We start from the raw sequence: 15,586 nt of genomic DNA on the forward strand, positions 1-15,586 counted from the left end.
CCTCTTGGGCATGCAGAACTATTTGTGAAGTTTCTTTTTTATGGCGCAATCTTAAGCAGAGTTGTGTGCTGCTGTTGAAGTCAGTGTGTTTACAAGAGTTTAACTCTGTTTAGGATTGCACTAAGTCCAACCAGAGTGTTTCAGTAGAAAGCAGCTCACCTTAAACTGAAGATGGTTGCTGTGTACCGAGTGGATGTGGCCAGTAGATCTAGGAGAGGGGATGTGTCTGTGCACTTCAGTTTACCCACAATCATTCATCTAACCTTTTTAGCTTCAGACATGCAAATGCACAAACTATGCTGAAATGTTTTAATTCAATCCTCTGGAATTTTTCATATCTGAGGAGCATTGATCACAGACCCTTTAGGGAAAGCCTGCTTTCTTTATTATGCTGTCAGCTTCATGTTATCAAGCTTTTGAGAACCATAAAGTACAGTGACAACAAGAACAAAAGGTCTAAGCAGGAATTCTCTAATAAAGTTGGTGTTTAGGCCCGGTAGAAAACTGTATGTACCCACCGGACAAGAAGGCTTAAAAATGGAGAGCTAAAGAATAATGCTAAGTTAGAAAATTTCTCTTCTGTTTCACTGTTTTGCTGCATTCCATAAGCACAGCCATAGGTCATGGACCTAACTAGTTATCCATGTTTAAGCTCATAATATCCCAAAGAGGGTAACAAAATCAGTGGTTGGATCCAACCAACTTTCTAAATGATGAAACAGGAAACATGATTCCCCAGTGACCACCACCTGGGGATCATGGTAGGATTGTCAGGTCCCTTACCTGCCTGGTGGGAGGTGGGGGGTCCTGGCACACGCCTTCCTTGTTGTCTATGTATGCGCTCCTGGCAATGCAATGATGTCCCTTCTGGGAAATCATGTCCTTGTGCAAGGCCCAGGAGCGCTCCTGTGCTTCGCAGCATGGTGATTTTGGCCCCAAATGGGCCCAATTTGGTCCATTTAGGGCCAAAATTAGCCTGCTGGGAAGCATGGGAGTGCTCCTGGAGCAGTGCAATGACCCCCCCAGAAGTGACATTGTTGCACAACTCCGGGACTGTGCCTAGGAGGCCAGTTCCTCTCTGCCAGCCTGGTGAGTGGTGGCAGGGGGCAAGGGGTGGGAGCAGGGAATCCCCTGCCCACACTGGGGGACTTGAGATCACTAGATCATGGGGCCTACATATACAAAAGCCACATAGATTGGGGGTTGTAGAAGGAGGGGAGATTGAAAGAACAATCTGGCTGGGTCCAATCCAGTGTGCATATGAAGCTTTCTTTAACTCCATTCACTCCCCCAAGCACCAAGTTAATGGAAGCGGCAGTTCTGAACTGCTCCATGTACTGAAGTGAAGGAGTGAACAGGAGAGCTTACATGTAAGTGTAACTACCATGCTTCATATTTTGAGCCAGGGCAGGATTTGATCTGTCTTCTGCACAGATACAGTTAAAAGGGCTGAAATATGTGTGATTAACAAGTAACTCTTGTGTGTCTCTATATACACAAATGGAAAGAAACGGTAAGGAAAAACCCTCTCCGTTGGCTAATAGTCTCCTCAGCACAAAAGGCCTTCTCGTTTTCATATGAGAAAGGAAATACAAAGCACAGCTGGGATACCCCCAGAAGCAACAAGTCCATCTGGCCTGTGCATTGTTGCCAGCCAGCAGCAACCCACGATCAAGCACACAGCTAGCAAAGTTGGGATGAAGGCAAACAGCCAGCTAGAGCAATTTTTCATTTTCACATTAAAAGAGACAGAATAATAGTATTTGGATCCAGATAAAATACATTCTGAAGCTCAGATCTGATAGTGCCAAAGTCTCATGAGCCAAAAGCTCTCCCAAGGATTTCTTTTTGCTCATACAGTGAACTCACACAATTGAAGTTATTCTTTTTCAAATGCAGGAAAGAAAAATGGGAATGCAGGGATTTTGAACATTTTAACCTCTTGGATTCCCCCCAAGAAGTAACTTCTGTGTTAACTCCAAAGAGCTGCAAGGCAGCCCCATTTCTAAGCAGGGGCCAGAAGCTATTTGATGAAAGAAAGAGAATCTGTGGCAGGGGGCATGCAGGTGTATGTAAAGTGGTAATAGATCCCTATTGCTTTTTGCTGACCTATAAGAAACTGCTAGGGCTTACGTCTTTGGCATATAAATGCTAGTAATTAGAAGAGTTCTCAGTCAGCAATGAATTTTTCCCTGCCCTTCTTTGGTACTGATTTGAATTATGTACCATAGCATCCTGAATCATACTACATTAGAAATCTGAGAAACACAATTTCATAACAAATATAGCCCAAAGTGTTCTGAACATATTTTAGGCATTAAAGGCTAACATTCTAACAAGGCTGATTTTGGACTGAATTTGTCATTTAAATTCCCATGCATGGATTTAAAAAAAATGAAGCCAGCCACTTTGTAGCCTGTAGTAAATCACTGTCAGCTACAGAAGATGCGGCAACTTAAAAATGAGCTCAGTTTTTTAAAAGCACCACATATACATTCATGCGCGCTTCTCCCTGACCCATATAGCCTGAAGATACAGGATTAGTTACAGATCAAATCCTGCCCTGGCTCAGAATCTGAAGCATGGTAGTTACACTTACATATACCTTGACCTTACATCTACCTTGAGCGTGGCTTAAGGGATATATCATGACATCCAGATGTTAGAAATCCATGAGATAATGGTTCTTGAATGAAGCCAGCTGGAATTTTAACAGTAAGGAGCAGGGATGTGAACTCTTCCCACGTGAACTCAGAAACTCCCTACGGTGTTGAGCCATGCAGGCAGGAGTTGTGTTGCCACACGTTTAAAAGACTGTCACGCTACCTCTTTTGATGCTTCTAGGATAACATGTTAGAGAAACAAGCTCATCTCCCCATGTTTGGTGTAGTGGTTAAGAGCACGGGACTCTAATCTGGAGAGCCGGGTTTGATTCCCCACTCCTCCGCTTGAAGCCAGCTGGGTGACCTTGGGCGAGTCACAGTTCTCTTGAGCTCTCTTAGCCCCACCCACCTCACAGGTGGGGCTAATAACACTTTGTAAACCGCTCTGAGTGGGCATTAAGTTGTCCTGAAGGGCGGTATATAAATCGAATGTTATTATTATTGTTATTATGTACTAAAAGACTATGCCAGGAGCAGATGCACGGACAATATGCATTCTGTCTCTGAGCGATGAAAGTGAAGAAGGTGGCTTGAATGAACAAAATACATTTGTCCAAAAAGGTTAAAAAAACAGACCAATAAACGGCTAATAATTGTAAAGGGCTTAAGAGACTGCTCCACAAAAATCAGAGGCTTACAGTGTAATCCTAAACAGAGTTACACCCAGAGTTTTGCTCTTCAACCTCATTAGAGTCTCTCTACATCTGACATGTGAAGAACACATTGGGAGATGCAATGGTAACTGGGAAGGGTAGTTTAAAAAGACAGAGCCGGCAGCAGGACAAAGGTTTTGCTATACACTGGAGCTGTATGAAGGGGCTATGATGCCAGAAGGCCATTATAACCTCTCCATGTCTAAGCCTGGCTCTGAAAGGCAGTTCCAGCCCATATCCATTCCTCGCTGCCCTGTGGTTGCAATCCCACACATCTTTAGACTGGAGAGGTGAAATTGACAAAGCCTTTGGGGAGGGGAAGATGAAATTTACAAACCCTCTGAAGAGCCATAGCTGCTGGCTCTGCCTTTTAAAGCTATGCTTCCTGGCTAACATTGCATCTCCCTACACTTGATGAACACGTGCTGAGGGGTCTTGTGCAGAGAGACTCTTAATGTAAATTTGTTTAGGATTGCATTGTATTTTAAGTAGTGAGGAGTTTAGGATATTATGCCTGGATGTTAGATTACATTTCACTTGCATTTCCTTTCAGTTGAGTGTTTCTATGGCATGACTTCTCTAAGTTTCCAAACTAAATCTTTATGTATGTACAGGCACCTCTCTCTGTTTCTCAGAAGCTTGATTCATTCACTGATGCCAAACCTCAAGGTTCTGTACCATTGCAATTAATCACCAGGGAAGTTGCTGTGATATTGCCTTCAGAACATCTCTGCAGGCAATGGATAAGAGAAACAGATTGATAAATAAGGAGAAAGGCCTCTATTTTAAATGCAAATTTCTTGGCAATCAGAGAAAGGGGGGAGTTTAATGAGGTCATAAAAGATTAGCAGTGGAATTTAAATCAATGCTTCTTAGCTGCTGTTTAGAATGCCTGGTGCTTTGGCCTTTTATAAATGAATTTTGCTACTTAGTGGTAATTTTCTTGGTACCTCTGAAATGAGCACCAACCAAGCTTTGGATCTGGGGGTAGCATCAGCTTCTGAGTGGCCAACCTTGTCCTTTTCCTTCTTATTGAAACTCCATCCTATGGGTTGGATCCAGTGAACTATGACTGGAAGGCACCAAAGTTGCAGATTTTCCCCAATTCCCCCTTTCCTCTGCAATCCCTTCTGATTCTAGTAAAAGTGATTCTTGGGTCACAGGGCCCATGAAAGTTGAGTAGTGAGGAAGGGGAAGGGAGCAAAATCATTCCCTTCTGCTTTTTCAATAAGCAGAGCTCTGCTGATAGAAGAAACCAGGAGGGAGCAATTTCAACCTCTTCCCCTTCCTAATCATGTCCCATCATGACATGATGCAGCTATTATTTTGCTCAAGTCCTGGACCAAAGGAGGGGGGGAGGAGCAGGGAAGTTCTGCAATTTGTTTTAGTGTATCACCAGATCTACCTTATCTTGTGTAAATATGCTGCATGTGGGTATAATAAGAGTGTCTGAAACAAGCTGATAATAAACTTACACAAGTCACTCTGTCTAGTTTTTATAAAATCAGAAAACTACAAAGGCCACAACCTATAGAGGAACATTCTCTGCACATGCCTCATTGACATGAATGACAGCTGTGCAAGAGCTAAGTTCACAGATCTCAGACGTCCCAACATTTGTGGTCTCTACTTAAACCTGAGAATAGAAATTTTCAGAGAAAAAAGGGATGTTATGAAAGGAACATTTAAACTGCCTGACTATACAAGCAGTAATGTATCCAGTACAATGGATGTGCCACTGATGCCTAAATATCTTTCTCAAAAAGCCTCCCAAGACTCATATCAGAGAAGAACACCTTTGCCATTTCCTTGCATTGCAGCACACATCAACAAATTCTCCAGTTCATTCATAACACTAGATTGTTCTAGCTTTGTGGCACTTCAGTGGAACTTCTCAGCCACATTGCAAAGCCACTGCATTTTTAGATACTGCCAGAGCAAGTTCTACACCCAAACTGCAAGCAGAATATGAGGGGTGGAATAGAAATGTGAAAGCGCTAGCCCTAGGTGACTTATTATTACTGTATTAATCTGAAATGCTCCAGGAAATTACAAACATAATAATCTGATGCTTGGTTTTTAGCAAAAATAAAAAGAATGTCTTCAAATTAATAAAATTACCCCCTTTTCTTAAAAGAAAAAAAATGGACTCAAACCAAATATAAAGCAAAAAAAAAGTTGTTTATGTATTTCATAGTTACGGACAGATTCTCATAAAACTCCATTTTTACAATGTACACAGAAATTCAATGAAATTCTGTTCTCTATTATATAAATGCTTAACTCATGGCAAGCCTCAAAATTAAAATAAATAAATAATAAAAATAAAAACTTGGAAAAAATTGGTTAAAGTAAAGCAGACTATAGTTGCCTGTTGAATATTAAACCATCATATCTATTGCACCAGAAGAAAAGCCATCAAATCAGCAAAATGCATCTAGGCTTGAAGGGAGAAACTGAGTCCTTTTTCAATTGCCACAATCCATTTTGACTCTTCAGTGGATACATTTTGAAGCATCATTGCTGCAGGTAACATGGCTCAGCTTAGTAGTTTTAGATTTTTTTATGCTTAATTCTTCCCCAAAATTTTGGGTTATGTAGAAAACAATATTGTGGTACATACACTGCCATGTTAATCGCATTCAGAATCCCATGAACTTCTGTGGCACATTCTTACCTCCATCAAGGAGGATAAAATAACAGATGTGGTACATTGTTTTAACTAGTAGCCCAAATTTTATGAATACCTTTTCTTTCTCCCCACTAGAGCCAGCTTAAAAATCACTACAAATATGTAGTATGATGGTTGGCAATAGACTGAAGAGGCACTGGTTCAAAAATGTTTGATTTCCTTCAAAGATGGCTTTCCCAAAACAATAGCATCTCTGTGTTTTGCTCTTGCCAACTCCACGGGATTGGATGCTTGGCTTTATGCATTGATATCAGATATACATTTCTATACATATATACATATATCACATATACGTATATAAGCAAACCTATATACGTATACAGTCACATACGTATATATGTAGGGATTGTTTTATTGCAAATAAAATAAGAAAGCAAGCAAAATACAAGACTGACCTGGCTTACCTACACTCTGCTCACATTCAATGAGGTCTTCATCATCATTGGAACATTCCGCTGATGAAACGAGGTCATCTGTTGTCTAATGAGAGAGAGAGAGAGAGAGAAGAAAGTAAGAAGGCAGGGAAAATGTCAATAAAAATAAAGGGAAATGCATTACTGAGAGGTGCTTCGTCAAATATAACCACTGTAATTGAGAAGACAGTAGAACCAGCAATGTTACCACTGCACCTGAGCAGAATTACACCCCTTCTAAGTCCATCCAAGTCAATAGACACAGAATTGTGTAACTCTGCTTAGGATGGCACTGCAAGACTTGAAAATCTCCCATGTAATATTGTCACACAATGAATGCCTCGCTAAGGCATCTTTCTGGTGTGCTATGCTGTCTCGCTACTGACATTTCTTTTTTTTTTTTTTATAAATTTTTTTATTTTTCATAACTACAAAACACTACACCAGACTATCACAAGGAAAGGGGAGAGGGAAAGGACAAAGGGGGGTGGAAAAAGAAAAAGGGGGGGGAATGAACTACAAACACTAAACACTACACTTCAATGTTTCCCTTCATACTGTCATAATACAAAAATAGCTCCATAGAATAATGATGGAGTGGTTAATCATACAGAAAATAAACATTTCAAATTCTGATTAAACTTTCCTCCCCCTTCTAGGTCCCGGACGCAATTCTCTCTGTGCAACTGCTGTTGCGATGCTCTCCTCCTCCCCCCCCCCTCCGGCTCCTCCTTTTCTTCGTTCTTGGTGCAGCAGAGTTCTGGGTTTTTATTCTCAAAATCCTTTAGTTGATCTTCTGATAATATCTTATAGGCCTGATCTTTATATCTGAACCATATTCCTTCCGGGAATAACCATTTGTACTTTATTCCATGGTCCCTCAGAAGAGCTGCAAACTTTTTATATTTAAAACGCCGTTTCCGGACTAGAAATGGAACGTCCTTCAAAATCTTGACTTTCAAACCCATAAAGTCCAAATCCGCATTGTATGAGTTATATAGGATGGTGTCCCGAATCTTTTTAGTTGAAAAGTCAATAATGATCTCACGAGGCAACTGTCGCTTTGTTGCATATTTTGAAGAAGCCCGACGGACCTCCAAAATGGCGCTTTTAACCTCTTCTTTAGTCGTCCTCGCGGGTGTCGCCAGTAGTTCCGAGACCAAATCCCACAGATCCTCATTTTCCTCCTCTTTCACGTTTTGGAGACGCAAAATTGTCTGCGTTCGTTCCACCTGTAGCCCGATCAGTTGGTTCTCCACCAACTTCAGCTCCTTTTTTGTAGCCTTCACAAGTGACGCACTTTCCAGAGCAGACTTTTCTGCCCCCCCCCGCTGCTGCCTTAATGGTTTTCACCTCGCTTTCAATTAAGCCCACCCTTTGATCGGTTTCGTTCAGCTTATCAACAAAGGGTTTTATGGCTTCCACCACCACCCTGCGCACCAACTCTTCGAGCGACTCCCCTTTCTGCAAGGTGGCCGAGATTGACTTACCGAGAGTGGGACTTTGCTTCTTTGCTGCCATTTTGGGGGGGGGGGGGGCGCCAACAAAATTCTGGAACTCCACGAAGGGGAAGAGCGAGTCTTCTTCAGATCAACCTCTCCTTCACAAACGCTTGTAGAACAGAAGGGATTCGCTTGTTTACAGGCTTCCGCCTGTTTCTTTTACTTGCCGTTTCTCGTTGCCCGGCGGCACTCGAGGCGCCGCGCACATCTGCCGGCCTCCATAGGGACAAACGGGCAATTCCCCCCCCCCGCATTGATTTCGGGGAGTTCTTCCCGCCGCGTCCCGGACCCTGGCTCCCTCCCTGGGAGTCCTGGGGGCTAATCCTTACGGATCAGCCGCCCGGTCAGGGTGCCCGGTCGTTTCCTCCCGGACCAGCCGAGAGGAGCGTCCGGCATGGCTGAGAAAACGAAACCGAATCTCGCTACTGACATTTCTTATTTTATACATATTCCATGAAATTACTAGAGTCCAACCCAAATTTTCCAGTTCTCTCAATAATACTTCGTATTTCCAAAGCACCTGTTGGATGTTTACATAACATTATCCCAGTTATCCCTGTTACAAGCTAGGTAGGTTGCATGATCCCCATCCTGCAACATTTCAGTAAAGTCAGCAAAACTTCCTTGGAAATGGTCTGCAAGGTTGCACATTTCTTCAAAGAAATAAAAGCACTGGAATCCTCCTCACCCCGAACATAATATTAAGAAATGTACCCCTTTTATTAGGTACCTGCAGGTTAAATTTGTATCCTGTGGAAAGTGCAGCAAATACGGATATGATTTACATTCTAGTAGAGTGCTGCAGAGGATATTATTCCCACTCAGGTAGAATACATCTTTTGCACAGACTGCCCTCCTTGTTTTCTATAAATGTGGTCCATAAGCTTGGAAGCATACTCTGAATGTGTGTGTATGGTGCCCTCAAGTCATAACTGACTTATGGTGACCCCTGGCGGCGGTGGGAGGGGGTGAGTTCATGGCAAGAGGCTATCAGAGGTGGTTTGCCATTGCCTGCCTCTGCAGCCGTTGTCTTTGTTGGAGGTCTCCCATCTAATTACTAACCAAGGCCGACCTGGCTTAGCTTCTGAGATATGACGAGATCAGGCTCACCTGGGCTATCCAGGTCAGGTATACTCTGAATACAACAGGTATATCACACTGTTAAAAGAACTGAACAGCACATTTTCTTCTCAGTACAGCAACATAACACAAAGCCTATGGCCCAACTAAATATATAGTCACAGCCCTCTAAATGCACAGAAATTGAACCTAGTGAGGTGTTAATGGAATAGCTGGAGCACAGCAGGTGGGGTGGACGGTCTGCCAGTGTAAAGACAAAGGCATCCTCTGTGGCCCGAGTGAATTGCTGCACACATGTTTCTTCCACTTTCCAGCTGCTGATTCTTTTTTCTGGTTTTTATTTTTGGCCACAGTTCTAATTAACAAGCAGCAAGCACTGCAATGTGTTAAGAAGGAGTGTAATGGCATCTCTCCTCAACAGCAACTCCTTCATGTAATTGCTGCAATTAGCTGAATTACTAATGGAGACACCATTAGGGAGAGTCTGTGGAAGCCTCTGGACATGGGTTGTAGTGCTTTTGCACAGAGTACAAAATTATCCTGCTGCTTTCAACAGAAGTCTGATACCAAATTGTTTTCTGTTCCCTGCGCCTCTCTTGCCTAGTACAGGTGTAGGAAAGAGCCTGGGTTACACAAGGATCTGGGTCTGTATACGGATATCTGTATGGCATTATACCAGAGGACAAATCTCATTGTGGCTGACATGGCCAATGATTATCAGAAGCTGATTATGACTTATCCTCAGACTTTGAATTCAGTACTCAAATACTCGTTTGTCTTCCTATCTTGAACACTGTAAGAAGGAAAATTAAGAACCAGGAACAAATAGCACCAGTTCTCTTCTTCCACACTTTAAATTGCTGCCCCTAGCAAGCCTGAATTCTTGAGCAACAGGGCTTGTCCTGCGTATGGTTGCCCTCGATACTCGCGTGTATGTGAATGCTCATAATATGGCAATACAGCACAATTGTATCCTGCAGCATCAGGAGACTGAACAAGGTAAGAAGAGTGTCTGGGGCAAGAGGTGGCCATTTTATCCACTGGACAAATGAAGGCATCTGCCCTGCCCCTGTATTTACATCCCCTCCTACCTTGATTTATGCCACCTCCCAGAACAGCATCTACCCTCAGGTTAGTACTGAATGGTACGACTACCAACCCACAGCACAGAGTTCTCTACTGGACCACACTGAACCTGTGAATGGAGACAGAGGCAGCAGTATGGGAATATGACAGCTCAATATTTTCTCTAAAGGGTTCAGGATCAGGACAAACCCAGCCTTTGGTTCTGCATACTCTTCAGAGAGTTTTATTTAAAAAAGAAGAAATAGTCAATCCAGCTGGTTAATCAGAATTAAGTAATACGGGGAAATATAGCACAGGAACGAGAAAGGCACCATACTGATGGTAACAAAAGTATTGGAGTGATGGGCTAGTATCTAGGTTCAGATTTGTACTCAGTCATTAAGCTGAGCGGGTAACCTTGGGCCTGTCACACCTTTTTCAGCCTACACACCGCATGTAGTTGTTGAAGACAAAATGGGAGAAGAGAACCCTGTATATTTTGGAAGAACGGGGAAATAAAAACGGGATAGATTAAATGACCAATTTCTATACCCATACATAGCCAGAATCTGAATGAGAAAATAATTCAATCTATATACTGCAGCAGTTCCATAAATATGTGAAGCTTTGGTAAAGAAGCTCTTCAACAGATGAAATCTCATTACTACCAGTGTCCCCAAGAGTGGACTTCAGTATTTTGATCCCAAACCCCATATTTTTAGGCTCACTTGCTACAGAAATCGGTATGTGTTGCTTGTTCAAAAATAAAACACTCCTGCCCTGGGGGAGGCCTGCACATTTTGACGAAAACATCTTATTCATGATGAGCTTCACCATATAAAGTGTGAAATAGCAGCAGTTAAATACCTCATGGTTTACTGACTTGTTTCACAAGGGCTGAGAACAGTCCGTTCAACTTTAATCCACCCAGTAAAACTGCTTTCTCCTAATACCCTCCTGTGTCTCACCAGTAAGGATCCTGTGACTCACTGTAGGCTCTCTACTCACCACATAAGAATGAGACAGCAACCAAACTCTGCAAGGAAGAGACAATGAGCAGCTACTGTGAAATCAACAACATGGGCAGGATGTGTCTGATCTTATTATTTTTTTAAAAAAAATGTATATTAAAAAAATTAATCTGGAGGTGTTAACATAATTGTTTGCTTGGAATAAATAACAACAACAACAACATTCGATTTATATACCACCCTTCAGGACAACTTAATGCCCACTCAGAGCGGTTTACAAAGTATGTCATTATTATCCCCACAACAAAACACCCTGTGAGGTGGGCGGGACTGAGAGAGCTCCAGAGAGCCGTGACTAGCTCAAGGTCACCCAGCTGGCTTCAAGTGGAGGAGTGGGGAATCAAACCTGACTCTCCAGATTAGAGTCCCGCACTCTTAACCACTACACCAAACTAGCTCTCAGAATGCAAGGGACCAGCCAATTCCTTTTTTTAAAAAAATAGATTTTATTGGATGAGGTGATATAAAGTAGTTGGTTAATACATACAACTTATCCAAATTAAACCTTTCTAAATATATAACCCCACCCCCTCCCCACCCCCTTTTCTCTATTGACTTCCAACAACACTCGAACCCCCCATTTATTCATAGAGATTATTATTTCACTATAATACAATTATATTATGTTACCCATGGTAGAGATCTTATATATATTCCCTTCGTTAAAATCTTACTTAATAAAATTTAAAATCCCTCCAAAGGCCACAATTGTCCTCTAACATCGCATTTCTTTTCCAAATATTTCTTAAACTTCTTCCAGTCTTCCAGAAAAATTCCTGGATCTTGCTCTTTCAGATTTCTAGTTAATTTGTCCATTTCGGCCATGTACAACAGCTTCCTTGTCCATTCTTCAATATTCGGTACTTCTTTTTTCCAATATTGAGCATATAAAATTCTTGCCGCTACTATCATATAATACAACAATATCTTATCATTTCTATTAAAATCTTCTAAATGTAAAGATAGTAATAACATTTCTGGATTTTTAGGGACATTGTATTGTAATATCAAAGACATTTCAGCACATATTGTAGACCAGAATTCTCTAGCCTTTTGGCAAGTCCACCACATATGAAATAGAGAACCTTCATGCTCCTTACATTTCCAACATTTATTCAATAACTGTTTGTTAGCTATGGCTAATTTTTTCGGTGTTAAGTACCATCTATACAACATTTTATAACCGTTCTCTTTAATACTGGTACAAGTTGATATTTTAAGGTATTTTTCCATAGTTGTTCCCATGCTTCCATCGCTATTTCCTTATTACAATTTATGGCCCACTTTACCATTTGCACCTTGACTGTTTCATCTTCCGTAAACCACTTCAATAACAACTTATACATTTTAGATATTGCTTTACTATTATCCCCCAATAATAGTTCCTCTAGTTCTGAATTTTTAATTCTAAAACCATTCTTTCTATGTCCTGAATCAAATAAATCTTTAATTTGTCTGTATTGTAACCAACCATATTTAAATGGCAACTCCTCATTTCTCTTAAGTTTCAACCCATCATTTTCTAATACTGTTAATTCTTTGAGGGTAAGCCATTCCTTTCCCTGATATTCCATATTTGGGTTGATTACTTCAGCTGGAACAATCCAAAGTGGTTTCTTTAGCTCTATAAATTTCTTATACTTGAGCCAGGTTGACAGTAGATTTCTTCTCAGGTAGTGGTGCTGAAACATTGCATCCATATTATGCTTCCCATACCACATATATGCGTGCCATCCAAATAGTTTATTGTGTCCTTCCAATGTTAATAACTTATGATTGGTCAACGACACCCATTCTTTTAGCCACACCAAACATATCGCTTCATGGTAAAGTCTTAGATCAGGTAACTGCATTCCTCCTCTTTCCTTAGCGTCACAAAGAACTTTCATCTTGACTCTTGGTTTCTTTCCTGCCCAGACAAATTCTGATATCTTCCTCTGCCATTTTTCAAATTGTTTCTTATCTTTCACAATTGGAATTGTTTGCATTAAAAACATCACTCTGGGCAGTACATTCATTTTAATTGTGGCAATTCGACCTAACCATGACAAATTTAATTTATTCCATTTTATCATGTCTCTTTCAATTTGAGTCCAGAGCTCAGCCAATTCCAATTGTAAAAGCAACCCACTTGGAAATCTGCTGTTGGTCTCTTTTGCTTTCAGTGGCCTAATCTATATATGTAGCAGAATGAGGTGGTGGAGTTATGTTTAGAGATGGACATGAACCGGGAAAATGGTGGTTCGTGGTAGTTTGTGGTTCATCACATTGTACAAACCACGAACTTGCCCCATTTCATGAACCGGTTCATTCAGTTCATGGTTTGTCAATTCTGGAGGCCATAGAATGGCCCCCCTTGGCAGTCATAGATGCTAAACTCATGGGGAATCTTCACCAGGCTCTCCTCCAGCCACCCTCCAAGTTTAGCAAAGATTGGATTTCGGATGTCCAAGTTATAGATCCCCAAAGTGGGTGCCCCCAGGAAAGTTCCATTAGATATAATGGGAGCCATGAATGCAAATTGACTTGCATTGGCTCCATTGAAAAACATTGCAGCACAAAAATGTTGCAATGAAAACATGGGATGGAGTTAGAGAATCTTCCTCCAAGAATGGAATGACGGCCTCCCAGAGTGGAATGATGGTCTCTGGAACCAGCTAAACTGCTTTGAGCCTGGAATGGGACAAAAGCACTTTTTGAGGGAACAGTCAAGGAGATGTTCTTGAGGAGACATGAATATTCTTTTAAAGGACAGGAGGACAGAGATAATCTATGAGAGGAGATTAATCTTGGAGGGAAGGAGTAGACGTTCTTTGTGGAGGCAAGAATATTCTTGGACAAGAAAGGACAGAGGCAATCCATGAGGGGAGAGTGATCCTGAGGGGAAGGAGACCTTGGGGAAACCAAAATCTCCCCAATGGGGTGGGTGATGGGAGGCTGGAAGCACCGATTCTTGGTGGGAGAAAAATCATTAAAAGGCAGATGTGGGCATGGGGAGACTAAAAGACAGGATTCTTAGTGGGGCAGACATCTTGAGGAGATAGATGTGGAAAGTTGGCTGAAAGTGAGGATTTTGTAGGGGACAAAAATTTGGAGGAGGCAGATGTGGACAGCCAGGCATCAGTAGGTCTCCATTGCACATCAGCATTGCATTCCATAATGAGGAGCTCCACCAATGGATGCAGGACCTCTGCAAAGAGGTTCACAGGCTGCAGGCGGAGCGCAGTGGACGGAGGGAACAGGGGGTAGAAAAGGAGGAGAGGATTGGGAGCAGCAGCTCCCAGCACCTCATTCCCCAAGAGCCCAACCCTTCAGGACACCTACTGCTCCTCGGTCATGACCTGGGAGGTTTACTGTGTGGGGGAGACAGGCTCCTGGGATGGGAGGTGGCCTGCAACCCGCCCCCCCCCGGGTGCCTGAGAGGCAGCCAACCGGATGAGATGGATTATGACAGTAGCTGTTCCCTCCTTGTGAGCCCAGGAGGCAGTCAACTGTCTGCCTCCTTTCCTTCCCCTGGGGCAACAGGCTCCTGGGGTGGGAGGGTCTGAAACACACACACACACACCCGATGCCTTGGAGGTGGCCACCTGGATGAGGTGGGTTACAATGGTGGCCATCCCCTCCTTGCAGGTTCAGGAGGCTGTCAACTGCCCGCCTCCCTCCCTTCCCGCAGAGGCCAGGGGCTCCTGGGGCCTGCAACACCCGTGGTGCCAAAATCCCACTACCCCTGGGGAAGAGTGGATTTCCAGCTGTCAGTGCCCAGCACTCATCTCACCAACAGGGTGGCTGTGAGGGAAGCCTTCCATCAGCAGACTCCTGGGGAAGGAGATTATACTTCCCCTTGCTGGGGGAGGGGGAGAGTTTGTTTGCATCTAAGTGCTCTGTGAGTCCTCAGGAACCCATAGGGTTGGATCTTGAGGCTGGCAGTGGAGGTTAAAATTCCCATTGCGCGTGCACGTATGCACACGCGCATTCGCACCTAAGTGTTCTGAGACTTCTCTTGAACCCGCTAGGGTTGGCCCTGGAGGCTGGCAGTGGAAGTTAAAATGCCAGAACCCACCTCACCAATAGGGTGGCCACGAGGGTAGCCTTCTGTAGCCATGGGGAAGGTGGTTAAAATTCCTCTTGTGGATGGGGTGTGTTCACACCCAGCGTGGATAGGAGGGGGGGCACAGCCCTGACCCACCAAGACACTTGTCTCCTGAGTCTGGCAGTGGCACAGAGATTGGGGAGTGGGTGGAGCCCTGCTCCCGACAAGTGAGTCGCTCTGCTAGGATGCTGCTGGGGGTGTCAGGGGATGGGAGGACCCTTGGGGAAGGAGGTTTAAATTCCCCTTTCGGGGGGGGTACATTTCTCCAATGGAAAGGAATGGGGACAAAAGGACAGACCAGTGGCCCACCACAAGGGGATGATATACTGGGGGGCACAATGACGCAGCACCTGGTGAAAGCCCACACCCTCCACAATGGACAAAGTTGGTCTGTCAA

At 43.1% G+C, this 15,586-nt stretch overlaps 1 protein-coding gene across 4 annotated transcripts in view; it reads right to left on the reverse strand.

Annotated features, from left to right (window-relative positions):
- Window positions 1-15,586, reverse strand: part of NRXN3 (neurexin 3) — a 1,560,869-nt gene that overhangs the window by 54,603 nt on the left and 1,490,680 nt on the right. For all 4 annotated transcript variants that reach the window (XM_054971960.1, XM_054971959.1, XM_054971961.1 and 1 more), the window contains one exon: window positions 6,413-6,488. In XM_054971960.1, coding sequence (XP_054827935.1) covers window positions 6,413-6,488 — 76 coding nt within the window. The remainder of the gene's footprint in view (window positions 1-6,412; window positions 6,489-15,586) is intronic.

Source organism: Eublepharis macularius, chromosome 2 (assembly GCF_028583425.1).
Source record: "Eublepharis macularius isolate TG4126 chromosome 2, MPM_Emac_v1.0, whole genome shotgun sequence".
Taxonomy (NCBI): Eukaryota; Metazoa; Chordata; class Lepidosauria; order Squamata; family Eublepharidae; genus Eublepharis; species Eublepharis macularius.